Source organism: Molothrus aeneus, chromosome 25, assembly GCF_037042795.1.
Source record: "Molothrus aeneus isolate 106 chromosome 25, BPBGC_Maene_1.0, whole genome shotgun sequence".
Taxonomy (NCBI): Eukaryota; Metazoa; Chordata; class Aves; order Passeriformes; family Icteridae; genus Molothrus; species Molothrus aeneus.
This window is the reverse complement of record NC_089670.1, coordinates 933,000-958,765: the sequence shown is the minus strand read 5'-3', so window position 1 is coordinate 958,765 and position 25,766 is coordinate 933,000. Positions and strand designations below refer to the sequence as shown.

General features: G+C 49.0%; 1 protein-coding gene across 2 annotated transcripts in view; it reads right to left on the bottom strand.

Annotated features, from left to right (window-relative positions):
* Nucleotides 1-25,766, bottom strand: part of MYH10 (myosin heavy chain 10) — a 90,658-nt gene that overhangs the window by 52,124 nt on the left and 12,768 nt on the right. For both annotated transcript variants that reach the window (XM_066565777.1, XM_066565778.1), the window contains exons 3-4: nt 24,161-24,317; nt 8,153-8,180 (exon numbers count right to left, since the gene is read on the bottom strand). In XM_066565777.1, coding sequence (XP_066421874.1) covers nt 8,153-8,180; nt 24,161-24,317 — 185 coding nt within the window. The remainder of the gene's footprint in view (nt 1-8,152; nt 8,181-24,160; nt 24,318-25,766) is intronic.

The following is a 25,766-nucleotide window of genomic DNA, read 5'->3' as shown; positions in this document are numbered from 1 at the left end:
GAAAACCCCAGGCAGAATGGCCCTGCAGATGGGCTGTGGGACAGTGCAGAGCCCCAGGGCCCCAGCTGTGGCCTCAGCTCCAGAGGGGGAACCCAACCAAGGGTCCCTGGATCACTGATGGCATCTGCTCCTGGCCAAAACCTCACCAAGGGTCCCTGGATTATTGATGGCATCTGCTCCTGGCCAAAACCTCACCAAGGGTCCCTGGATTATTGATGGCATCTGCTCCTGGCTAAACCCAGCCAAGGGTCCCTGGATCACTGATGGCATCTGCTCCTGGCCAAAACCCAGCCAAGGGTCCCTGGATCACTGATGGCATCTGCTCCTGGCCAAAACCCATCCAAGGGTCCCTGGATCACTGATGGCATCTGTTCCTGGCTAAACCCAGCCAAGGGTCCCTGGATTATTGATGGCATCTGCTCCTGGCTAAACCCAGCCAAGGGTCCCTGGATCACTGATGGCATCTGCTCCTGGCCAAACCCAACCAAGGGTCCCTGGATCACTGATGGCATCTGTTCCTGGCCAAAACCTCACCAAGGGTCCCTGGATTATTGATGGCATCTGTTCCTGGCCAAAACCCAACCAAGGGTCCCTGGATTATTGATAGCATCTGTTCCTGGCCAAAACCCAACCAAGGGTCCCTGGATTATTGATGGCATCTGTTCCAGGCCAAAACCCATCCAAGGGTCCCTGGATCACCGATGGCATCTGCTCCTGCCTAAACCCAACCAAGGGTCCCTGGATCACTGATGGCATCTGCTCCTTGGAAACAGCTCCATCAGTAAGGCTAAAACCACCTGGGTTCCATTCTTCCTCACAATCAGAAAACAGCAGAGAATGTGAAGCTAAGAAAGCTCTGCCCTCCATTCCCCAAAGCTTGCAGGGAGACAGGGGAGCTCCCTGCAGACTTGTTGGCTGGGCTGGCTTTGCTCAGTGCCTGGAAAAGCCTGGAAGGTGCTACCTGAAAAGCTGGTTGCAAAGGAGATTACTCTGAGAATTGGCTAATGGATAACTGCGTTTCCTTTTTGCCAAGATACCATCACCATGGAACCCTGAAACTGGGTGCACTTTGGGACAAGTGGACAGGTGGAACAACACCCTGTGACTTAATGAAAAATCCCATTTCCACCCAGCCCAGAGTCCCCACAAACAAGGCAAATGTGAATGCTGATAAGCAGAAAAAAAGCCCCAAACCATCAGGTGCCAATTCTTGCTTCTCAAGTCTTTATTTCTCATTTCCCTTTCACTGCAGTGTTTATATTAACATAATTCATGACCATGAGCAATAATAAAAGCAGCTTTGCCTGTTTCTGGATGTGTATTAAAAAATGCTAATGCTAAAACCATTCCAGCAGGTAAGAGAAGTAAGAAGCACAGCAAAATATACATTTACATTTTAAAACAATTCAATTTGTTCTTATTGTCAGCAGAGCTTGGGAATGCACTATTAGCTGTGCCTGTAAAGCTAGAGAAATAATCTTTTCTGTCAAATCACAAGAAGAAAGTTTATTACATTTTAGAGGAGGAAAATCTCCTGTAACACATGCAGTGCAGAGAAGCTGCTACAATAAATACAGCTCAGATGTCAGCTCTGGAAAAGGGCAGCACAGGGCTGGAGGAGTCAGCACAAGCACAGGAAAGGCAGCAGCTTGAAACACATTCCTTGTGTTAAAAACCCTCTAAATCTATCAGAGGGGTATTTTAGAGAGAGTCTTTGTGCAAGAGCTCATTGAAAAGCAGCACCAGAGGATGTTATCATCCCAGTCCTGCTCTCCCTGGAGCTTACAGGAATGCCAAATATTTCCTGCAGCATCGTGGCAAATAGCTCTGCTGCCACATACTATGAAAGAATTAGAAGATTTAGGATAAAGTCCTTTGCATTTACAGGAATAATGACATCTGCATACTTTGGTTCTTTCCCAGGAGTGCAAACACACGGATTACAAAAATAAATTAAAATCTTCTACCTCTATCAACCTGCCCAAAAAAGGTAAAGTCTGAGTAACATCATGTACAGTATTTATGGAATGGGGATGGAATCACAAAGCTAAAGCTTGACTTTTTCTAAACCTTGTTTTAATACAACTCAATCTGTTGCCATAAATTAAACAACTAAAGCCCTGGGCCGAGAAGCAGCCTCACCTCAGCCAGTGGCAGCTCTGCTAAATGATTTCACCTCCTTCATTCCAGGCTGGCAGAATCACAAACTCAGCCCCAGCCATGGGCCATGCCAAACTGAGCTCCCAAGGAGCAAACCCTCCTTGGCTCCAGCTGGCAGCACAAGGTTACTCCATCCTCCGACTGAGGGATCTCTCCCTTGGAAGCCACCTTCAGGGACAGGTCAAACAAAGTCTGCCAGTGGCTGGGGAACTCATGCAGGATCCCATGTCCAAGAGCTCTTCCCTGGAGCGGCAAAGCTCCTGCTTTGAAGCAGCTTCATGCACATTTAAAAGAGGAAAAGTTTAGCCAGCATGAGCACTTGAAAGTTGAACATGGTTTTGAATTCATTGCATGTAAAGCTGGAGTGTCATTTTCAGCAAAGCCCAGAACTCTCCAGGCAAATTCATCCCAGCTCCAATTTGCTTAGGAAAATGCAGGCACTGACTGAACCAGCTGCAGCTCTTTCCCTGGGCAGCCTGAGCCCAAACCTTGCACAAGAAGCATTTCCACCTCTGGATGGGCTCTCACTGGAGAACAGGCAGGTCCCAGAGGGGAGGACTCCCAGCAAAGAGCAGGGATGGAGCTGCTCCTCCCAGGAACAGCTCCCACTGGCAGGTGTTATCCCAGGAACAGGTCAGCGCCCCTTCCTAGGGGTCTGGTCCAGGAGGAAACACCATTTCTGAAGGAAAGAGCAGTGGAGCAGCTGCTTTCCTTACTGCCAGGCAGGTCTGAAGCATTCCCACACCTTGTGACAGTGACAGCACCCAGCACGGCAGGGCCACCACCCCTCCCTGGGCTGGGAAATGCCTTGTGGGCTGCAGGGAAATCACAGGAGGTTCAAGCTGTTTGCTGAAGGCCACTGGCCCCTCTCCAGCTGCCTTCCCAGAGAGCCATGAACTCCATCCCACAAGGTGCCATGAGCAGCACAGCACACAGGGACACACACCCAAAGAAAGCTTTGCAGCTCCAAGGGCCATGAGCAGCACAGCACACAGGGACACAGGGACACACACCCAAAGAAAGCTTTGCAGTCCAAGTGCCATGAGCAGCACAGCACACAGGGACACAAATCCACACATCCAAAGAAAGCCCTGCAGCTCCAAGTGCCACAAGCAGCACAGGACACAGGGACACACACCCAAAGAAAGCCCTGCAGCTCCAAGTGCCACAAGCAGCACAGGACACAGGGACACAAATCCACACATCCAAAGAAAGCCCTGCAGCTCCAAGTGCCACAAGCAGCACAGGACACAGGGACACAAATCCACACATCCAAAGAAAGCCCTGCAGCTCCAAGTGCTACGAGCAGCACAGGACACAGGGACACAAACCCACACACCCAAAGAAAGCCTTGCAGTCCAAGGCAGGCTGTGCTTTATCTCCCTGCCTGGGCACAGTCTCCAGACTAACAATATTCCTGAAGATGTGGAATGTGTTAGCATGGCCACAAGCAGTTGGAGATCATCTCTGTGATTTAAATTCCTGGAAAACTAACCCAAATAAAGTCAGGATTTTATATTTTGGATGGCTGGGTCACTCAAACCCTTCCTCTGGCCCAGGAATTTCAGTCAGGACAAGCCCTGGGAGGAGAAGGTGATGAGGCAGCACTGGGTCCTCCTGTGAAGAAGTGGCACCTGGGCAAGGTCCCAGCACACAGAACCCACCCTGCTGCTGCTCACAGCCAGCAACACCTCCTGCCGTGGAAGCAGCCACTCACAGAAGGCCCCAAACCATGGAAATATGGAAATATGCACTTAAATTGTTTGGAGGAGAAAGTAACTGCCTATGTAAGAGCCCCAACAATGGCCTTTTGTCCTCATGACAACAGCAGTGGCAAAGAACAGAGGAGACACTTATTCTCAGGCACAACTGAGCACATCATCTGCCAGTTACAAATTAACAGATATTTACAGACAAAGCCTGTAATTAAAGGGTGCCTTAATCACCTGCCTTATTTTCTGAGAGAGGTATAACTGATAGTTTGGAGAACAGTCATTAATTGGCTTTACTATTGACGTGGCTGCTCTGGAGCTGCTTCCCTTCCCTCCTGATGCTCCCCATCCTCTCCACAGCACTTGCCATGGGAATGCTCCCAGCTGGAGCCCAGCCAGGGGTTGTATACAGAAATGTTTGGTATTTGCTGCTGCTGGCCTTTAATAAGCAGCCTCTATTCCCTGCACAGCCCATCACTCCCACAGAAGGCAGCTCAGATTAGATATCCTTGTAGGGCTGCAAGCATCTGCTGGACACCTCTTTATCAGGCCAGGCCCAGCTCTGGGAATGCCAGAGCTCTGTGCTAAGAGAGTCTCCAGAACACACTGGTGTGTTTGAAAGTGCAGTGCAGCACATTTTCAGAGCTGACTTTCTTCAGCGCTTCCCAAATTCCCAATTACCACAACACAAATTTCTTCATCCTGGTCATCATCAGCCTGGCATGCTCAGTGAGCAGAGAAACACCAAAACTTCACAAAACAGCAGCTGCAGCTTCTCCAAGGGAAAAACATAAAAAAACCCCAACACCCTGAGAAGCTCTTCAGCCCAGCTTCACATCCCACAGAAAGAGGAAAACGTGCAGGAAGGTCTGGGAATGCTGCAGTGTTGGCATCACATCTCTGCACAAACCACTGATGGATGCTGAGTCAACACAGGCTGAAAGCCACTGCTTCTAGACACAAATATATCACTTATATGATATATATATGTCACTTCTAAGCTAGAAGGAACGTGAAGTTTCTGGAATTACACATATTTTCCTTTCTTTTCAGCAAACTAAGAATTTACAGAGAGAAGATCCAACATAAACTCTCATTTGCAGTCCCATCAAGGGGGAATGATGAGATGGGAGTTGGTTGAGTCCAGCTCCCCAGAAAAGTGCTGGTGGTGAGGGCTGCTCATTTGCTTTTCATTGCAAAGCTGGATGAACCAAACTCCAGAGCAGAGGAGAGCTCCAGCAGCCTTCCTCACCATCTGTTAGTGGTTAGCAGGCCAAGATTAAACCATCCAGCCTCAAAGCTAAAAAGAAATTCTCACCATTGCTGTTTGTTCAGCTCCTCCCATCTCCTCTCCAGCCAGGCAATAATCTGGCTTTCACCCATGGACTGTCCAGTGGATCTGGGAGCTATAGCTGTTCCTGTCTCTAAAAACCCAAATTAGGGTTTTTCAGTTGGTGAAAGGCCAAAGGGCACAGAAGAAATCCCATCCCTGCTCCTGAGGAAATCAGGGGGATGCCATGGAGCAGCAGAGGCTGCTGGATATGGCTCACTCTGAGAAAAGCCCATCCATAATAAGAATTTCATCAACAAGTTCCTTCTACAGCTTTCATCCCTGGCCTCAGCAGTCCCCAGCTCACACAAGCAGATGGGGAAGGGGAGAAGAACAGAACTGAAGACCAGAGTGTGCAAAGGTTCCCAAGGTCAGTACAAAAGGATCAGATACTCACTAGGCCAGAACCCAAGGAAGGCATCAGGAAAACTGCAGAGACAATCTGTGAGGAACAAGAACCCAAGGGCTTGTCACAGCAGCAGCCCTAAACCCAGGAATTCCCCCAAAAGCAGCACTCCTGGCTGTCAAGGAGAAAAGGGGCTGGATCCAGAGACCTGCTAAAGTGTCCTTAAATAGCATTGCTGGAGAAGGGACTGCCCCTCCTCTAAAGGCCATGGAAGGTAAAAACCCAGGAAACTTCACCAGCAGAGGCAGGGAGGAGAGGGGAAGGAGCAAAGCAAGGGGAGAGGTGAAGGTGCAGAGCAGGGGCAGAATTGAAGGTGCAGAGCAGGCAGACCCTCAGCAAGCCGTGGCACAGCTCTGTCTCAGACAATTGCTGCCCAGCAGCTGGAGACAGGGCAATGACAGGCACACCACAACTGCCCACTCAGCTCAGGGCACCGCTCACAAGGTGGTTTTTCACCATTAGCTACCCTGAACCACTCCTACTGGAGAAATGAGAAATTATTCTGAGGGCTCCCAGCCTTAGTAAACAGCAGGGTCAATCAGGTGATCCAGGTCCTGAGACAGCAAGTTTGGGATGAGGAGATGACTCTTATGAAGTGCCACAGGAGTTTCTGAAAGCACCTCCGGGGTGGTTAGCACTCTGCTTGCACTTTATTTACTGCTGCCTTAGTCCAGGACCTGCAAAACCAGTGCCATGAAGGGGAACACACAATTTAAATTTACCTCATCAGCAGGAGCAGCAATGAAGGGCAGTCCTGCACCCTTTGCCACTCCTGATACAACCAGGGGATCCCTTCCCACCCAAGGGAGCTCCCCACGGCCCTGCCCCACTCCCAAGGAGGATTTAATCCCCCAGAATCCCAGTTTGTAATGCAGACCTACAAAAGAATTAGGCTCTCCCAAGAGGTGGCATTCTCCCAAGGCCTGGCTGTGAGGATGTGTGTCCCTCCTCATCCTCATCACCTGAGCTCCAGCTGCTCTGCAAGGCAGAGCCAAGCCCAGCCAAGGGGGAAGCCAGCACAAGATGCACAAACTCCACACTCTGTACCTGACACAAACAGGGATCAATTGTCCACTCAGTGCAGGTGGATCAAAAGCTCACAGGGACCGTAGAAGGGAGGTAATGACAAAGTTGAAGGCAGGAGAGCTTAGAGGCTCTCCAATTTGTACATGATCAGATTGGACATTCACCAAATCCTGCAGCACTGCCATTCCAACCCTGTGGGCTTGGCTGACCATGCAAAAGAGAGGAAAGTTCATGGGCAGACACAGAACATGAAGCTACTTCAAAACATTCACCTGGGGCAAGCACACACTGCCAAGGCATCCACAAACACAGCGAACAAAGCCTTTCTCCTCAGCCTGGGATCCCACCCCTGCTTTGAGGGCTGCTTTGTGCATGGCACAGAGTCCTGCTAGGAGCAGGAACCACAGACCTAGCCAAGCCTGAGTTAACCAGATCAGCCTTTATCTGAAGCACACAACTCTTTCTGCTCCTGTGTCCTCAGGCCCTGGGACTCCTGCATTCATGGTATCCATGGCTGGAAAAGGCCAGGCTTGAAAGGATCCAGCCTCAGTCTTGTACAGACTCTGGGAGTGAAGGCACTTCTGTAGGGAGCACAAGATGGAGATCTGAATCCCCTGTGTCAGGAAGGGAGCTGAGCCCAGGCCTGCCTGCAGCAGCCAGTGTCCCAGGGAGTGCTCCAGGCAGCAGGGTCCCCCCAGAGCACACCCCCAACACCAGGGCACCAAGCACTGGAGCTGCCCCTGTGCCTCAGACCCTGCATTTGCTGTGTCCCACGCTGCAGACAGAGCCACAGGGAGGTTTCCAGCCCAGACCTGACCCCCAGGCTGGCACAGGGAGTGCTGGCCCAGGGCAGCAGCACCCTGAGCTGAGCTGGGGCCGGGCCAGCCTGGCTCCCTGAGCCCAGGGAATCCTTATCTCCCTGCTGACACTCCCTGCAGCAGCACAGGAAGCTGCAGGAACACACAGTCCATGGGGGAGAGGGCAGGAAGCTGCTCACCCCGGCCAGCTGCACTGCGGGCACTGAGAGCCTCACACCCCCCTTGTGCTCTGCCTTCCCAAGCAGGGAAACCTCAGCCACAGCCACAGGATTGCCCAGGTGAAAAGGGAGCCTTGGTGACCCTCTCCTCAGAGCTCCCTGGAGGCACACCCAGAGCTGAGCTGCTGCTGCTGCTCAGGGTCTCCAGACCCATTTTTGGGTCTTGTCTTCCCCAGACCTTTCCCCCCGAGCAGTCACAGCACAGCAGTGCAGAGATGAACTTCTTAAAGCTTCTGGGTTGGGTGCAGAGCTCCTCACTGACGTTTTTAAATCACATTTCTTAAGCAGAACATGCCTAGGAAACTCAATAACATGGATTACAGTATTAAAAGACTATATTCCCATATTAAATATCACTTCATGCTACATCTTTTCCCACTGCCTGTCAAGACTGAAGACCAATCTTTGCCTCCCACAGCTGTATCAAAGCCCCTCTCACAACACAGATCCCCCAAAGTGCCAAATGAAAAAGGATCACTCACGTGCAGAGAATTGATTGGTCCTCACGGTCTGCAAAACAAGAACAAACATGGTTATAGGGCTTTGCTTACACTGCTCTGTAAGCTGAAAAACAGCTCCTTTTAACTGAGCATTTCTAGCATTCATCTTTTCAGTTTAACAATTCGAAGGACACTCTGAAGCAATTTTAATAATGTCCCCATTTCACATGCACACACCCCTCAAACAACAGCTTGGAAGCTCCTCAAGGTCCTGACATTTCAGATAATTGGTTAAATTTAATAATCATCCACAACAAGGCTTTTAACTATATTTTCAGATGAAGTGGCCCTAACCCTTCTTATTCTGAATGCAGTAAGAATGAAACCCTTACATGAGGAGAAAAGCAGTTTCAGGCACACAACACTGACAAGCACACACTTGGAAAGAGCACTGCCATCTCCAGCAAACAAGTGCTTTCCTCCCCAGCATTTTGTTCTCTTTTTTAAATGAACATGCAGGCCTGAAGAGCTCCCACAATTCAGCTTATTCATGAAAGCCTTGTCTAAAGGACACCCAGGGAAAGCAAAATGCTGCAGCACTTGCTCAGCACTTTGTGCTGCACTCACGACCTTTGGGAGGAACTCCTGAAGGTCAGGTGCAGCCTGCAAGGGCTATTTCATCATGCCAAGAGCTTCACAGAGTATATTTCAGCACCATATTAAAAACTCTATCATCAAAACATGGGAATACACCTGCAGCAAGAGAACATTTCAGCTGAAGCCTTTCAGAGCAGGCAGGTGCCAGCACAGGCTGAGCCACAGATGCCACCCCTGGCAAGCTCCAGAGTGCATTAACACCAAGGATGACAAAAAATGGAGCTGCTTTCTGACTGAAAAATGCTAAAAACATGCAGTCAGCTGTACTTGGAGCCTGTTGTTCAGAAATACCAAGGACCAGGGGTGCTGGCCTGGCCTCTGTGCAGAGCAGCTGCACTGGCTGTGCCTCACCAGGTGAACCCTGCAGCCTGTGGCTGTGTCCTGCAAGCAGCTGAGAGCTCCAAACATCCCTCCTAAGGGTAGCAAACAGCAGAATGAGCGCAGGAGAACTGAACAATGTTAGTTCAGATTATTGAAAGTGGGAGAGAAAAACTCCAAGTGTTGGAGACCCTCCTGACAAGGCTGCAGGGATGCTCCTGGATCATTCCCTACAGCTGCAAGACCAAAGAAAGGAATGGGAAGCCTGGGACTGCAGGAAATGAAAGATGAGAGGGGGACAAAAGCAGTGGGAGTATGACAAGAGAAACATTAGTAAAACATTTATTTATGTTCTTCTGGGTTGGATATTGGGCAGCAGGTCCTGCAAGACCTGTCCAAAAGAAGTTTCTGGTGGCAGGAGCAGGGCAGGGCTCAGGTGCAGCTGGGGTCCTGCAGAGCCAGGAGTGCAGCTCTGAGCCTGGGCTGCTCCCAGGGCAGTGACTCTGTGTCGCAGACATCTTTCATGAAAAATCCTTTCTTAGGATTTTTCCTTGTGAGAAGCTGCAGTTTCAGCAACCAAAAGTAACCAATGGTTATCTGCTGTTGTGGAATGTAACAGGTAGACCTGGGATTGGTCTCCTGTGGATGTTTGGATTTCCTGACCACTCATGGCAGAGCTGGCTCTTGCTCTCTGTCTCAGACACAGATCTTTGTTATTCATTCTTGTCTATTCTTAGCTTAGCTAGCTTCTGAAGAAACCTTTTCCTTTCTATTTCTTTTTAGTATAATCTTAATGTAACATATATCATAAAATAATAAATCAAGCCTTCTGATCATAGAGTCAACATTCTTGTCTCTTCTTCATCCTGAAAACCCCTGTGACCATGGTCACAACTCTGCAGCAGCTCTGGCCAGCACGGGCTCAAGGTGACCAGGACAGCACAGACCATTTGTTCTTGCAGGAGAAACAACTGAATGAAAGCCAGGCTGGGACTGTGAATGGAGCTGAAAGTCAGAACTTCTTAGCTTCAGTATTTACTGAGGCATTTCTTTAAAGTGACAAGTTGATTTTCCCCTTCCTTACTTCCCAGAAATAACTTCACCCTAATTTTGGCACTGTAGCTGGGCCATTACCTCAAAAAACACAGCCCCCTCTAAACCAGACCTCTTCAGTTTAGCACTTCAAAAAAGTTAACACAGCTAGATTTGCCTTGAAGTTTAATTTACTTAAGGACAGTGTGAGTTTGTCAATGCTTTGTGTCGTGACATTTGTTACCTGTGCATTCACCATGCAATGCCACTGTGCCACAACACCCAAGGCACACTATAAATGAATCACCTTACCCAACTCAATTTTAAGAAAACCTACAAGCCCAGAAAGTTGCACTTGTTTGCCAGAAGCTCCAGCAAGCGCAGAGAGCAGTGTGTGCCTGCAGCCCTGATCTCAGGGCTCTCCCCAGGCAGCAGGGCCAGCACAGGAGCCCTGCCCAGAGCAGCTCCCAGGCACCCAGGCTCGCCCCGCCTGGCTGAGCTCCAGCCACCCTGCACCACACTGATATTTAAAGCACTGCAGAGGCCCAGATCCCCCCCACCAACTGACTGGGGATGAATGGGAGGAGGCATCTGGAGCTTCCCTGAGTGAAGTGCCCAGCCAGAAAAGCATTTTTGGAATTCTCACTCATTCACAGACCTAGGAAAACAATTCCACAGGTGCCTTACCTGCTTTGGGCTTTAACCTCTCTCTGATTGCAATTCTTACCAAACAGTGGCTTTTATACAGACACTGACTGTCTCACAATCCCTTCTTTAATGAAACAAGTGTGCCAGGGTGAAAAGTTAAAATCTGCTTTCCCAGCTCAGGCTGGAGGGAAAGCAATGGGCCAGCACACGTGCACCCAGCAGGACAGCAGGCAGAGGAAAATGGTTCTGATTTGCAGGTTATCATTGGTCCTTCCTCAAACCCAAGCACAGAATTCCTGTGGATCATCCACTCTGGCACAGCCTTTCCTTTCCCTGTCCAGAGCAGTGATCAAATGCCACCCCCTTTGCTGGAGCTGACATTTAAAAACTCCTGCTTTTTTGGGAGGTGGAGGAGGCAAGTTCTTTGGCATTTCTCAAACAGGAGAAATCAAAACCATTGGCTTTCTAAAAGGAGCCCTGTGCAGGGAGCAGAGAGAGGGCTCCTGTTTATTTGTGGGTGGTGTTCCATGCCCAGGTGCCACTCAGCCCAGCCCAGGAAAAGCTCCCTGGCTCCTGTTTGTTGTGGATGCAGCTCCAAGGAGCTGCTGTGTGTGTGCCCTGTGCTCTAGGTGAACAGGCTCAGATATCAATCTACCCAAGGTCATTTAAAAACTGCATTCCTGACAAGGTCTGTGAAAACAGGGCAGTGCCTGGGGGACAGGGACCTTCCCAGCAGCACAGATTTGCTGCTGCCAGAGCTCTCCCAGGCCTGCTCCATGAACGCCACATGACAAGGAGAGCACACGGGTGTCCCCAACCTGCCACTCCTCAACTCCAAGCTCCCAGTTATTGTCTTTTTCCTATTTTCCTGCTGGGCTGATAAACACGGGAAGAGATCTGGTTACAGAGATGAAGCATGCCTTTATAATTTGTGTTTGCCTTTAAAATGTTGCCTGGTTACTCCCTAAACTATCATCAAACACTTAGCACTGTGACAGTGACTCCCAACAAACACCCCTGCCCAGAGCCAGCAGCAAGAGTGACAGGCACAAGTTGGTTTGCTGGGCACCTACCAGGCCAAACGTGCCCTGACACACTCCTGGGCACCATGAGAGTTATTCTGCATTATCATCTCTGGTTATCCCACATTTCACCTCCATGGCAGCTCATCCTCCTCAGTGCTTGGGATCTACCAGGCCAAATGTGCCCTGACACACTGGTGAGCACTGAGAGCTCTGGTTATCCCACATTTCACCTCCCTGGCAGCTCACTCCCTCCTCAGTGCTCTGACCTACCAGGCCAAATGTGCCCTGACACACTGGTGAGCACCACGAGAGTTATTCTGCATTATCATCTCTGGTTATCCCACATTTCACCTCCATGGCAGCTCATCCTCCTCAGTGCTCTGACCTACCAGGCCAAACGTGCCCTGACACACTCCTGGGCACCAGGAGAGTTATTCTGCATTATCATCTCTGGTTATCCCACATTTCACCTCCATGGCAGCTCACTCCCTCCTCAGTGCTTGGGATCTACCAGGCCAAATGTGCCCTGACACACTGGTGAGCACCATGAGAGTTATTCTGCATTATCATCTCTGGTTATTCTGCATTTCACCTCCCTGGCAGCTCATCCTCCTCAGTGCTCTGATCTACCAGGCCAAATGTGCCCTGACACACTGGTGAGCACTGAGAGCTCTGGTTATCCCACATTTCACCTCCATGGCAGCTCACTCCCTCCTCAGTGCTTGGGATCTACCAGGCCAAATGTGCCCTGACACACTGGTGAGCACCATGAGAGTTATTCTGCATTATCATCTCTGGTTATTCTGCATTTCACCTCCCTGGCAGCTCAGTCCCTCCTCAGTGCAGCTCTGCAGCTTCCCAAAGCCAGGGCAGGAATAAATCAGCAGGAATAAATAGATAAATAAAGCCAGCCTGCAGGAATAAACCAGCACTGTGTCCCCAGTGACCCATCCAACACTCCAGGGAACTCTGCAGGGAGCAGGACGCTTGCTAATAACACAAAAATGATATTTCGAGTTTTAACGCCTAAATTTCACCAAGTTTAAAGTTTTAAAGAAGCTGAACCTGCACATGCCAAGGCACCTGATGTGACACACTCAGCAGTGCTGGGCAGTGTCACTGTCACCCTCCTCGGCAGGGCTCAGGTGACTGCAGGATGGAAACACCACAGGTATCTCCAAGAAAGGTGAGCAGGCTCATTGCACGACCCTTCCAGCAGCTGAAATTCTCTGGGACACTCCAGGAGAAGCCATCTCTCTTGGTGCACCTTCAGGCTGCATTCATTTTCTTTCTTCTTGCCTTGTCATCACCAGCTCATTCATATCTTGGTGGGGTTTTACATCCAACCCTTATTGCTTTGAAACTGTCAAACAATGGACCCACAGAAATTCTCATTCTTTGTCCTAAAAGGTGTAACATGAATTGATACCAATTCAGATGCAGCCTACTCCTCGTGGGTATCCAGTGGTTGTAAGTCCTAGAATAACAATATTTACCAGCTTTGCTCCATCAGTGCTCAGACACTTTTCTCTCAGAGCACTGAACCTGCTCAGCCATCACTCCATGGGCAATTACATCAACCCTGTCCCAAAGGCCACTCCACAGGCAGGGCTGCCCTCAATCCCTCAGCAGCTGCCAGCCCTGTGCTCACCTGGTGCTCCCCACAGAGCCTGACACAGCACAGACACACCAGAGCCTCCTGCACTTCCCCTGCTGCCTGACAACTGCCAGCTGCAGCTTTAACAAACAGCATTTCCCTCCTGCCCCTACTGCAGGGCATCTCCAGGGCTGGGTGGATCAAACACCCCCTCACTGAGGGGTGGAGCATTGATGGAAACACTCCAGGTGTCCCTGCTATTGGGAAGGTAAAATAACCACAGCTTTTATCAAAAAGGAAAATAAAAGGCTTTTCCTGGGCTGGGCTGAGTGGCACCTGGGCATGGAACACCACCCACAAATAAACAGGAGCCCTCTCTCTGCTCCCTGCACAGGGCTCTTTGCAGAAAGCCAATGGTTTTGATTTCTCCTGTTTGAGAAATGCCAAAGAACTTGCCTCCTCCACCTCCCAAAACAGCAGGAATTTTCTTTACGTCAGCTCCAGCAAAGGGGGTGGCATTTGATCACTGCTCTGGACAGGGAAAGGAAAGGCTGTGCCAGAGTGGATGATCCACAGGAATTCTGTGCTTGGGTTTGAGGAAGGACCAATGATAACCTGCAAATCAGAACCATTTTCCTCTGCCTGCTGTCCTGCTGGGTGCACGTGTGGCTCTGTCCCTTCCTGAGATAAATGACAAGAGCCACGCTCCAGGTCTGGGCTGGCTGAGCACATGAGGTTAATAATTAGTCACCCAAAGCCCAGCCCTGGCTCACCCTGCACTTGTTCCAGTGACCCACAGCACCCAAACAGGGATTGTTTGCCTGTCCCAGCACAGGAGGTGGCCACACTGGTTCTTCCCTCACCCAGCACAGCCCAGCCTGGGGGGACTGGGCCCAGCTGGGAACTGAGACTGGTTTAGAAATCACAAATCACGAGAGAGGCATTTGCAACATTAGCTCGAAATTCCCCAAATTCCTGAGGAGAAAAGTGTGACGTGCTCAGCCTGGCAGCCAGGGCTGAGTCAGCAGAGAGGACAAAACAAACAGGACTCTGTCCTGCCCACTGCAGCATTCCCCACCACTGCAGCCACAACTGGCACTTGGTTTGACTTTTTAGCCCTAATTAAGTCAGAAAAACCTCAAATATGGTTTAGTTTTCACTGTCAGTCTCTCGCTCCCTTTATTAATGATCATTAATGAAGCTTTAGCAGAATTAATTCAGAAATTACAGCAGAGCTGCTGTGTTTGTGAGCAGCAGTTCATGGGTAACATGCTGCTCACCCCACAAATCCCAGCAGGTCTGGGGAGATTGATCTGCTGTAATTGAGGAGATGAGCACAGCACACAAGGCAGCTGCAGTCTGGAGGAAGCCAGGGAAGCTCCCTGGGCTGGGTGGGTGCTCCTGATGCCCACAGTGCCCAGCCTGGGGCCGGGCACAGCTCTGGCTCACAGGGGGTTTCAGCAGCTCAGCTGAAGGGCAGTGACAACGCACAGGGAAAAGCTGCCCTGACACCCACAGAGCCACCAGCACAGAGGGGAGCAGATCCTGCCTCCCTCCAGCCCTTCATGCACCTGAGGGGCTCTCCCAGGAGAAATGAAAATCCACACAGGCCACCCCCACACTTACATTTCAGCCCTTTTTTGCATTCTGCTTAGCACTGACCCAAGATTAGTAGGAGCTGGCAAGCCAGAGGCTGGACAGGGTTTATTTGGACTGCAGAGCCTCAGCACAGCAGTGGCTTCCATTCTCCATCAGCCCTGCTTAAGTTGTTCTACTTCCCACATAGAATAATTCTGTTTAGACAAAGATTACACTGTCCACTGAGACAATGACTCAAGGAGGCCCTTTAGCTTTAAGATCTGCCATGTAAGCTCACTCATTTAACTTTTGCTCTTCTCCTTTCCAAACAAACAACCAAGCACCAACCACTCAACAAACGGGGCTGGCAACTCTCACTGCAGTGACCTCCTTGCCAAGCTGCTTGATCCTGCCTGAACTGCACAGCCTGGAGGGACAGCAAGTGGGACAGCAAGTGGGACAGCAGGGCCATGCCACACACAGGGCACAGATCACCCCCAAAGCAAGGCCAGGCACAGACACTCATGGCAGCCACCAAACCCTCCTGCAGTTTCCTGTTCATGTGTCCCTGCAGTTTCCTGATCCACGTGTTCCTCTCCATGTGTCCCTGCAGTTTCCTGATCCATGTGTTCCTCTCCATGTGTCCCTGCAGTTTCCTGATCCATGTACTCCTGTTCATGTATTCCTGCAGTTTCCTGATCCATGCACTCCTGTTCATGTATTCCTGCAGTTTCCTGATCCATGTACTCCTGTTCATGTATTCCTGCAGTTTCCTGATCCATGCACTCCTGTCCATGTATTCCTGCAGTTTCCTGATCCATGTACTCCTGTTCATGTGTCCCTGCAGTTTCCTGATCCATGCACTCCTGTCCATGTATTCCTGCAGTTTCCTGATCCATGTGTTCCTCATCCAGGCTTTAAGCCCCCATTACATCCTGAGGCACAGACTATCAGAATTTAGCTATGGTGTTAAAAAGTTTGCTTCTTTTTGCTGTTTTGGACACTGCAAAACTGCATTTGTTACCTGCAAATTTCAAGCAATGACTCTGTTCCTGCATAGGAAGAGATGGGTGGAGGAGGCTCCCTATCCCCTGTGCCACTTCAGATTCAGACTTCTGTTACATCTGACCTGAATTGTCATTTCCTTACTTACTTACTGAAGTTTTGTTCATTCTGCTTGTTCTTTCAGTGTCTCCTGTTCCATTTCCTCTCTGCCCAAAGCAGGGCTGTACAAAGTGCACATTAAATCACAGAATGGTTTGGGTTGGAAGGAACTGTAGAGATCCTCCAGCTCCACCCCTGCCATGGCAGGGACACCTTCCACTGTCCCAGGCTGCTCCCAGCCCTGTCCAGCCTGGCCTTGGGCACTGCCAGGGATCCAGGGGCAGCCCCAGCTGCTCTGGGCACCCTGTGCCAGGGCCTCCCCACCCTCCCAGGGAACAATCCCTTCCTAATCTCTAATTTAAACTCCTGCTTTGGCAGTTTACATCCATTCCCCCATGTCACTCCATCCTTCGTCCCTCTCCAGCTCTCCTGGAGCCCCTTGAGGCACTGGAAGGGGCTCTGAGGCCTCCCCAGAGCTTTTTCTTCTCCAGGCTGAATAACTCCAGTCCTCAGAGCATCATCCTGGAGCTTCCCCTGGCCTGGCTCCAGCAGCTCCAGGTCCTGCCTGAGCTGGAGGCAGCTCTGCAGGTGGGCTCTCACCTGTGTTTGTGCTTGGCATGTACTTCAAGTCTGTATATTCTAGAAGTATTACATTATTATAGATTGATTGTATGCATTATGACAATAGAAAGAAAATGTTTCTTAGATGGATCCCTTTTCCACTCACTCCTCACACTCTCTACCTGATTTACAACCACTGCTGCATTTAAATGTCCCCAGACCCCTCATCCCTTCAGCTCCTGCTGAAGCAGCAGCAGCTCCAGCATTACCAAGGAAATTCATCTTTCCCAAGATGTTTATGCACAAAAAGCACAGAGGAATGCAGGTTCCAGGCTTTGCAACTCCCAAACCATTAAAGCACAAAACAATGGGCAAGATTGACCAATCTTTAACCACTTCTCTGCCCATGAGGGCCTCTCCTCACACTGCTTACAGCCCCCTTGGTTAGGATTGTTATCAAACTCCTCTTGCAAAGCTGATCATGAGCACAGGGGTCCCCAGATTCTGAGCAGGACCCTCAGAGATGGCTCCAGCAGCTCCCACCTGGCTGCTCTGCTGCCAAACGTTTTTTGTGCAGCACAGTCCATCAACTATTCCACCTCTGAGATTAAGGATTTGGTTCTTGCAGATTTTCTGTTTTCAGCATTTTCCATTTACTAACCCTTCAGAGAATTATTTCCTGCTATTTTCCTCAAATTTTCCACAAGAAATTCCCTGAGCAACTTCACAGCAGACACACATCAAGAGGTAGACACCTATTTTTTCCTGCTTTTTCTTCTGCATTTTCCTTCTCCACACCATCTGACAGCTTTGAAAAAGCCCAAGAACAGGATGAATTTGAATGGCCCAGGGTGATCAGAAAGCCATGAACTTTTATTCACCTTCTTCTCTGAAACAGATGCACAACACCTTGCAAGCCTGAGTCCTTGAGGAAGGCTCCAAAGCCTGCCAGGAACACCTGAGACATCACACCTGGACAAGTGAGAGGAGATGCACCAAGACAGAAACTGGCAGTTGTGCTGCTGATGTGGGGCTGGGGTCCTGGACAAGGAGGAGGACAAGGAGCAGAGCAAGGAGGTCCCAGACAAGGAGCAGGACAGCAGGACAAGGAGCAGGACAGCAGGACAAGGAGCAGGACAGCAGGACAAGGAGCAGGACAAGGGGGTCCCGGACAAGGAGCAGGACAAGGAGCAGGACAAGGGGGTCCTGGACAAGGAGCAGGGCAAGGAGCAGGGCAAGGAGCAGGGCAAGGAGCAGGGCAAGGAGCAGGGCAAGGAGCAGGGCAAGGAGCAGGGCAAGGAGCAGGGCAAGGGGGTCCCAGACAAGGAGCAGGACAGAGCAGCCCTCACCTCTCCCCACTGGCCAAGGGATAAACCCTGCTCTGCTGCTTCCTTGCCAAAAACCAACAAATTTAAGAGGAAGGGGGAGGAAAAAGGAGCTGCAGCAAGCGCTGGCAGTGGCAGTTGTGGCATAGCTGCACTCCCAGCTCAGCAGGCCAGGAATGCAGGCAGGGCTGACAAACCCCAGCTTTGTGCCCAGCACGGCTCTCACGCTGCTCCCGAGATTAGAGCACATTGGAGGTTTTGTTACATCAAGGCATTGCTGCTTGTGCCTGTCATCCCAGGCTTGGGCCAAGCAGGAGCAAATTATCCATTTCACAACTACCTAGAAATAAAAGGAGTTTAATTGAAAGGAAAGCTTCGGTGCAGGAGCAGGTGCTGACTGAGTGATCACACAAAATGATTCATCTCATGAATGATTTCCCAAGTTGGGTGCACTTAGCCTTGAATTCCTGTCTCTAGGCACAGTCACAATTCAAAGGCCAGCTTGCATAGCAAGTTTTAAAATTAAAGTCATCTCTGCTTGCTCAGAATATCAACCAAAAAAGCCCATGGAAGTGGCTCATCTACTGCAGCACTGCACTTGAGAAGGGGAAGAAAACCGAGGAAACCAAAAATTCCTTATGTAACAATTGTCACCCTTGTGACATTTGTAAATACAACAAAATACAACAAAGTTACTGAAATTACATAAAAAAAGTCAACTTCCAAGCAATTAAGCCTTCAGAGAGAGCTGTGCACTGAAAGTATCATCATTCCTAATTAAGTGCCCAGCCTTGAGCTGAACAATAAACAGGGATCCAGTCACATTTTGACACAGAGAAGGACAAAGGTCAGCAGAGCACTAAAACTTTTCCAACAATAACAAAAAAGGTTCAAAATGCAGTTTCTAGAAGTAGATTGTGTAAGCTCAGTGGGTACCTGCTACTGGTGCCAGTCACAGCTGGCCAAGCAAGGTGCAATGATTTCCATCCTGACAACTCCCAGCCCCTGAATCCCACAGGTTTGATACCAACAGCCAGAACACAAAGGTGAGGGGAAGGAGATGAAATATTGCAAACCAAGTTCAGCTGACAGAAGTATTTATCATTTTGCTCCAAATTCAAAAATAATGAGGCAGGAGACTTCCAGCATGATGGATTTCAGTTTTTTCTACTTTGCCTCTTGCTTCAGGAATCTCCCTGCACTCAGCCAGGCATGTGACACCCCTGGAGGTGTACAAGCAATCTGGATGTTAATGGCATTGTCACCTGAGTATTTATATTCCACACCTGCCTGAGTGGACCAAGTGAAAGCCCAGAATTCTCAATGTAACCATAAAGGGATCTGTAAATCCTTCACATGGCATTTACCAAGCAGCCAGTTCTGCTGGGATCATCATCCTGCACTCTGTAACTCCTTAAAAGGCCTTGGGGACCCTTTTGGGAAGTCAAGATGTAATGAAAATACCAAGAACATTAATGACACATTTATCAGGTTCCATCTGCTCCTCACAACAGAGAACATCAACCATCACTCCCAACTTTTCCAGTCTCAGAGCAATTTTTCCCTCTTCCATTTGAAGATTTAATAGACCTTTAAAAGAAAAAAAAGTCTTATTTTAGTTTCAGTTCTTTTCTTCCATAGCTGGGGGTGGATGTGCCCCCAAGGGAGGACTTAAATCAAGATTTACTACAAATATAGCTCAAGAAGACGCTTTGGAGAGAGAAGCATTGCACCTGTAGGCAGTCCTGGCTTCTCCAACACCAAGTGTTGCCTTCCCCTCTGAGGCAGTTTCCGATAAACCTTCTCTGCAACAGGATTAAAGGCAGGCCTAAAATATCAGTGCTAATTTGGTGCTCATCAAGATGTCCTCAGGGAAACAGGATAAAAAGGAGAGACTAAGCATAATTATACAAGAGTAATATTGACAGGCAAGCTGGGCTTTAGCAACAAAAAGTCAGTAAGTTTTCCTTAGTTTTTCCTCTGAAGCACTTGTAGGTCACTGAATAAAGAGGCACAATAAAACAAAGCCACACTTCCTCCAGAAATCCAGTGGGAAAACTGGAAGGGAAGAGGGGAAAGAGAAAGTCAACTGTGGAAAAAGCACTAGAGGAAAATTTTTGAGTGCTGCTTTTGCACAATTAAATCTCCCTTGCTGGTAAAATATTGTCACAGCCCTACCAGCCCTAGAAAATTCATTTTCTCAAAGAAAATCCTGCTCTGTGGCAAATTTTCACGGCCCATCACTTTGAGCAGGACTGAAGAACAGTAGCAAGGCTTGCAAACTGTATAAGCAAGCAGAATTAAGGCCAACATTGTCCCAGGGATCAGGACAGCCACTCCTTATGACCATGTCAGCAGCGCTGTGTGGGGCCAGCCCAGCCCCACCCCACGGCTGGGCTCTGCTCCAGCCCATCACCCCTGGCCACGGGTACTCCCTGCTTCACCTCCTCCTCAGGGAAATGAAGGGAAAGTGCAGGAGAAATCCACCAAACCACCTGTGAAGTAACACCCTACTACCACAGCACTTTGAAAAATAATTACTGGGGGAAAGAGAGGGGAAATCCAGTCTGGAAAGCTGAATTGCAGGTTATTATCTGCTGCGGTCAGGCCCTGGGTAATGAGGCTTTTCCTGAAGAGAAACCCTGACTGGCATAACTAGAATGCAGCCCAGGTCCTGCCTGTCTCCAACAGGAGCTCCTTCAGCTCCATCTTGAATGGCACTGCTGCAGCAAGGGCAGCACTCAGCAGACCCTGCACTCCTGAGTTTGCTTCTCCCTGCAGAACCTGCCCCAAACCCCTGCTCCCTCTCAGCTGCCCCATTCACTGGGAACACCCAGCCATGGGGAGCAATCCTGCACCTCCCAGAAACCCTTCTGTGTGCCTGGGGCATCCATCCCCTCCAACCTGGGCTCTCACACCCATGCTGCGTGTCACAGCTCTCCCCCAGCCCCTGCCCTCTGTCCTTGACATTTCCAGCCCACTCCTCCCTCCCCAGAGGGCACAGGCAGGGCTGGCCTGGGCAGACAGGGGGGCAGGAGGTCCCCCCAAATAGGAAATTCTTCAGGGGGTCAAGGACAGAGTAGGGTTTGATGGCTGGCAGGCAGCAATGCTTCCACACAGACTCTTCCACCACAGCACACATGGAGAACTGCAGGGATTCCTCTGTGTCCCCAGTTCAGGAAAACTCAGAGTGTTCCAGCAATGTTTAGAACAAGGAATAACTATGGAGATGCACATACACCAGTTCTGCTGACCAGAAAACCCTTTGCTTTCATAATCTTAAATATAAATCTCCATTTTCTTATTTAAGCACAAATATTAAACACACAAAACCTCAGCAAAGCAGAAACTGGAAGCTGAGCTGTGAGCCTCCATGCTCTGAATTAGAGGCATGAAAGCACTGAGAACCTGAGTAACACTTTACTCACTGTGCCCAATTCTCAGCACAGTAAAATTGTGGTTTCAGGAATCAGCTTGCTCAGAGTCACAGCTCAGGTCCAGGTGTCCTGTTAATCACAGTAAACAGCTCACAAACACCTGGAAATGAGTAGTTTGTGATTAGCTGCAAGGAAAATAAACATGATTATACTGCACAAAATACCACTGAACAGGCCAGGAAAATCCAGCCAACCACTTTCATTAATCTAGATTAGTGGCCAGGATATTTCTATTAGGGGAAGGTCATATTCTCCAAAGGAATTGCATTCCTATGGTTTCAATTTCAGGTTTGAATCCTAATAATTAAACTTCAGACGTCAAACACTGAAACACAGCAGCCATTCCTATCAAAAGGAACCTGTGGATTTGCTGCAGCAGTATGACTTCAACAATCCTGGAAAATCTCCTCTCTCTGGCACCCCAGCTACGTGCACAGAACAGCCAGGAACTGCACAGCAACACTTTTACAAGCATGTGTCAGTAACTTATCAGCAACAGCACCCTGGCCAAGGATTCTGCTGCACATAAATGCTTGCAGACGCCTCTGATGATTAATCTGAAGAGTTTTGATTAGCCCAGCTAATGGTTACAGACATACTTCTACCAGGCAAAACTTCCTGACACATATTTTCTGTTTCACTGAAGACTGAGCGCTGACTAAAACACAAGGCAGAGTTAGAAGAAATGAGAGACATTTTGCACATTGTGTTCAATATTTGATAGGGAAAACCCATCCTCACCAAGCCCTGGGCACACTCAGTAGCTGACCTTGTGTTGCCACTGATAACCAGAAACAAACTGAATAATGTGCTACTGTTAAGACAAATATTATTTGGTGCTCTAATGACTACAAAACCTTGCTTGTTGTAACTGCAAGTTTTATTTACACGGAGACAAAGTTCCCTGAGTGTCTCTCTGGGAGCACAGAGGCAGCAGGGGCAGTGGCAGAGCCCCCCACTCCACCTGGCACAAACACTCACTGCTCCCCCTCACCAGCACTCATGCCTGGGCTGGAGTTTTGATTTATCCCTGCAATGCAGCTGTGCAGACAGATCATCAATGGGAAATTCACCAACTCCTGCAGATGCTGCCTAAAACAAACAGGGAGTGGCTCCATGCAGGTGAAGGGCACTAGAAACACAGATTTAGTTACCCTTAAACAAGTTATTCCCTAAATAAGGGATCCCATTGCATGGGTTTCATCTACTCTTATTCCAAGCTCTGCCTTCCTTAGTTCAGATGAGAACTCAGGCTATCAAAACCAAAAAGAAAGCAAGCACAGAGAGATTCAATACAACATATAAACCTCCATGCATCAGAAGGAAAGAAAAGAGGACTGTAACCAAACATACATCACCATGTGCATTTTTTTTTAATTCCACCTTCCAAAAATAGTAACATTTGTGCATGTAGCAAGATCTCCAGAGATACAAATGAGTTCCAGCAGGGTATGTGAGCAAATATATGGAGCACCCGGAGTGTGGTGACTGCTGACATTGACTTACTTTATTAGAGGACATTTGGCTCAAGGACATTTCAGTGCATTCATGAGACCATTTCAAGAAGTGCTTTCAGACTGGGAAGCATTTAATCACAATCCACTTGAGACTGCTGCAATAAACTCCTTAAAATAAATCTTAAGGTTTGCCCTGCCATTATTCCACATGAACTTATTAGGGGTGCTCTGATCTGAGCTGTTAGAGGCTGTTGCTCTGGTCGAGAAGTCAGAGTTTCTTTCACAAAAACACATGAAAACAGACCCCCAGGCATCCACTGGGAAGCAGAACAACTCCTGGTGGCCCCAGTTTGCTGCTTTTCCCCCTGCCTGTCCCTGCATCACCTCTCTGCTGGCACAGCCCTGCTGAGGTGAAAGGACACTCAGCAACCTGCAGTTGATTATTAAGCAGCCCTGAAGACAAAGTCACAATTCAAGAAACAAAGACTTGTGTGATGTATTTAAAGAGTCTAAAAACCCAAAAGTTAACATTTAAATGGTTTAACCTGGCAGCAGAAGCAGCTTTCCCTCAGTTTGGGTGAAGTAGGTCCAACAGCTCTTCCCCTCCTTCCGGCCCAAACTCAGCTACAGCACAGCACACAGCAAGGTGTGCAGGGCTGGCTCCTGGTTACACACACACCATGCTGCTGTCCCCACACCTCCAGCAGCCCCCTAAATACGAATCAGTACTGGAATGAGCTGTGCTCCCAAAATCCCGTGGCAGAAATGCAACTGTGCGAGTTGAACAGCACATGCTCGTTTCTGTCACATCAGATTCCGTTTTCATGTTTGTCCAGCACAGCCTTAAAGCCAAAATTCAAACCATGAGCCCTCCATGAACCCACTCTATTCTGCTACAAGACACACATCAGTTAGGAGAAAAAGAAATTCCTCCAGGTTAAATATTTCCCTGACCCCTTTTTGAACTCAAACCCCCATTGTTCCATTGTCACCTCGGATTATTTGGCAGCTGCCAAACACCAACACTTTTACAGCACTGCCTTTTCAACCCCACTCTTTCACTCCTCCTTCATCCAGAGCCAGTGCACAACATCTCTGGCCGTGCAACTTGGCTCTTTTTTCTGGGGAACAAAGTATTTCTGACCCAACTCCCAGAGCAGCAATGGCCCAGCACGGCTGTGCTGCTGCATCTCAGCGAGTTACCAACCTGGTTCTCTCCCCTCTTTAAAACCCTGATTGCACATGGCAAACCCCAGCTGCGGGGACACTGAGGAGTGGCCAGGCAGTGTCCAAGCCCAGACTGCTCCTTACCTTGCAGCATGCACCTGTAGGCAGACTCGGAGATGGCGTAAATGTGCGGTGGCATCTCGTGGCGCTTCTTCCCTCTGTACATCTCAATAATGTTCTCTGAATAAATGGGGAGGTTCTTGTAAGGATTTATGACTACACAGAACAGCCCTGAATAGGTCTGGGAAAAGAAAAAAATAACAAACATTTCTGTTAGTAAACAGTATTGAAATAAAGTCATAAAGAACAGAAAGGCTTTACACAGGTTCTAGAATATTTATCTTAACACAAACTTGAGGTGCTTTTTGTAGAGCAACTCAAAGTACATGCTATATTCAAATTATTGGTTTCTAGCTCTCTTAAAAGGCTCTTTAATTACCTGCATAAAAAGTAATTTAAAGATAATAAGGCTAGGTAAATTTGAAGAGGAGTATCTGATCTCTTTCCCACAGACATTTAAATCTCTCTTCCGTTTGCCAGGTTCCAGCTCTATGGACACCTTTTGATGTTCACCTCCTTCAGTAAAATGTGCATTCCAAGTTAGTTTCATTTTGAAGGAACTGATCATATCCATTGCTCTGGTAAATAATCAAGATGAAGGAAGAGCCTCTGTCAAAGCACCATCATTTCTGCTTTGCTGTCCTGTCTCATAACTGTCCATCCTTCCTGCCACCAGCCCTTTCCATGCCACAGAGGGCTCATTCCCTCCCCTGCACGTGTTTCACACCCTCCCTGCAGAGCTGACACTGCACAGAAGTGGACAAGCAGAGTATGAAGGAATCAGCACAAGTTGGACATTGCTGATTTCACTGGGACATTTCTGATCAGCCAAAATGCCCCAAGTTATTCCTGCAGTTATTCCTGAGGAATCATGACAGAACAGCCCTGGCAGAAGGAGCCCAGGCAGCCACTGACACTGGGTTAGGAGGAAGACAGAGGAGCCTGGCCTCGCTCAGGATCAGAGGCTCTGACACTGCTCCCTGCACACAGCACAGCTCCCCCCTTCCTGGGCAGTCCCTGCCCAAGGAATCTGCTGGGCCCAGCCCTTCCAGCAGCAACCACACCTGACTGCTCTGAAGAAAGCAGAATATCCAATCTGTCCATTCACTGACTGCTCTGAAGAAAGCAGAATATCCAATCTGTCCATTCACTGACTGCTCTGAAGAAAGCAGAATATCCAATCTGTCCATTCACTGACTGCTCTGAAGAAAGCAGAATATCCAATCTGTCCATTCACTGACTGCTCTGAAGAAAGCAGAATATCCAATCTCTCCATTCACTGACTGCTCTGAAGAAAGCAGAATATCCAATCTCTCCATTCACTGCTGTCTCCTCACATGCTCACTTCCTTTTGGTCATTACTGAAATTCCCATCTTTACCAGCTCAGGAAGGGAGCAAGAGAGACCAGGTTTGGCAGAAATAGGAAATACCCTCCTGAATGTCAGGAAAACCACATTTCTTACCTCTGCAGGTTGAGAGGAGAAAAAGGATGGGGAGAACAAACAGAAAGCTTTAACAGCTGTTGAGAGCCCAGAGTACTGAGCAGGTCACTCAGGATATAACATTTGTCCATTTCAAAAAGCATTTCTGCTGCATTGGTATGAACACAGCAGCTGATGGTCCCAATCT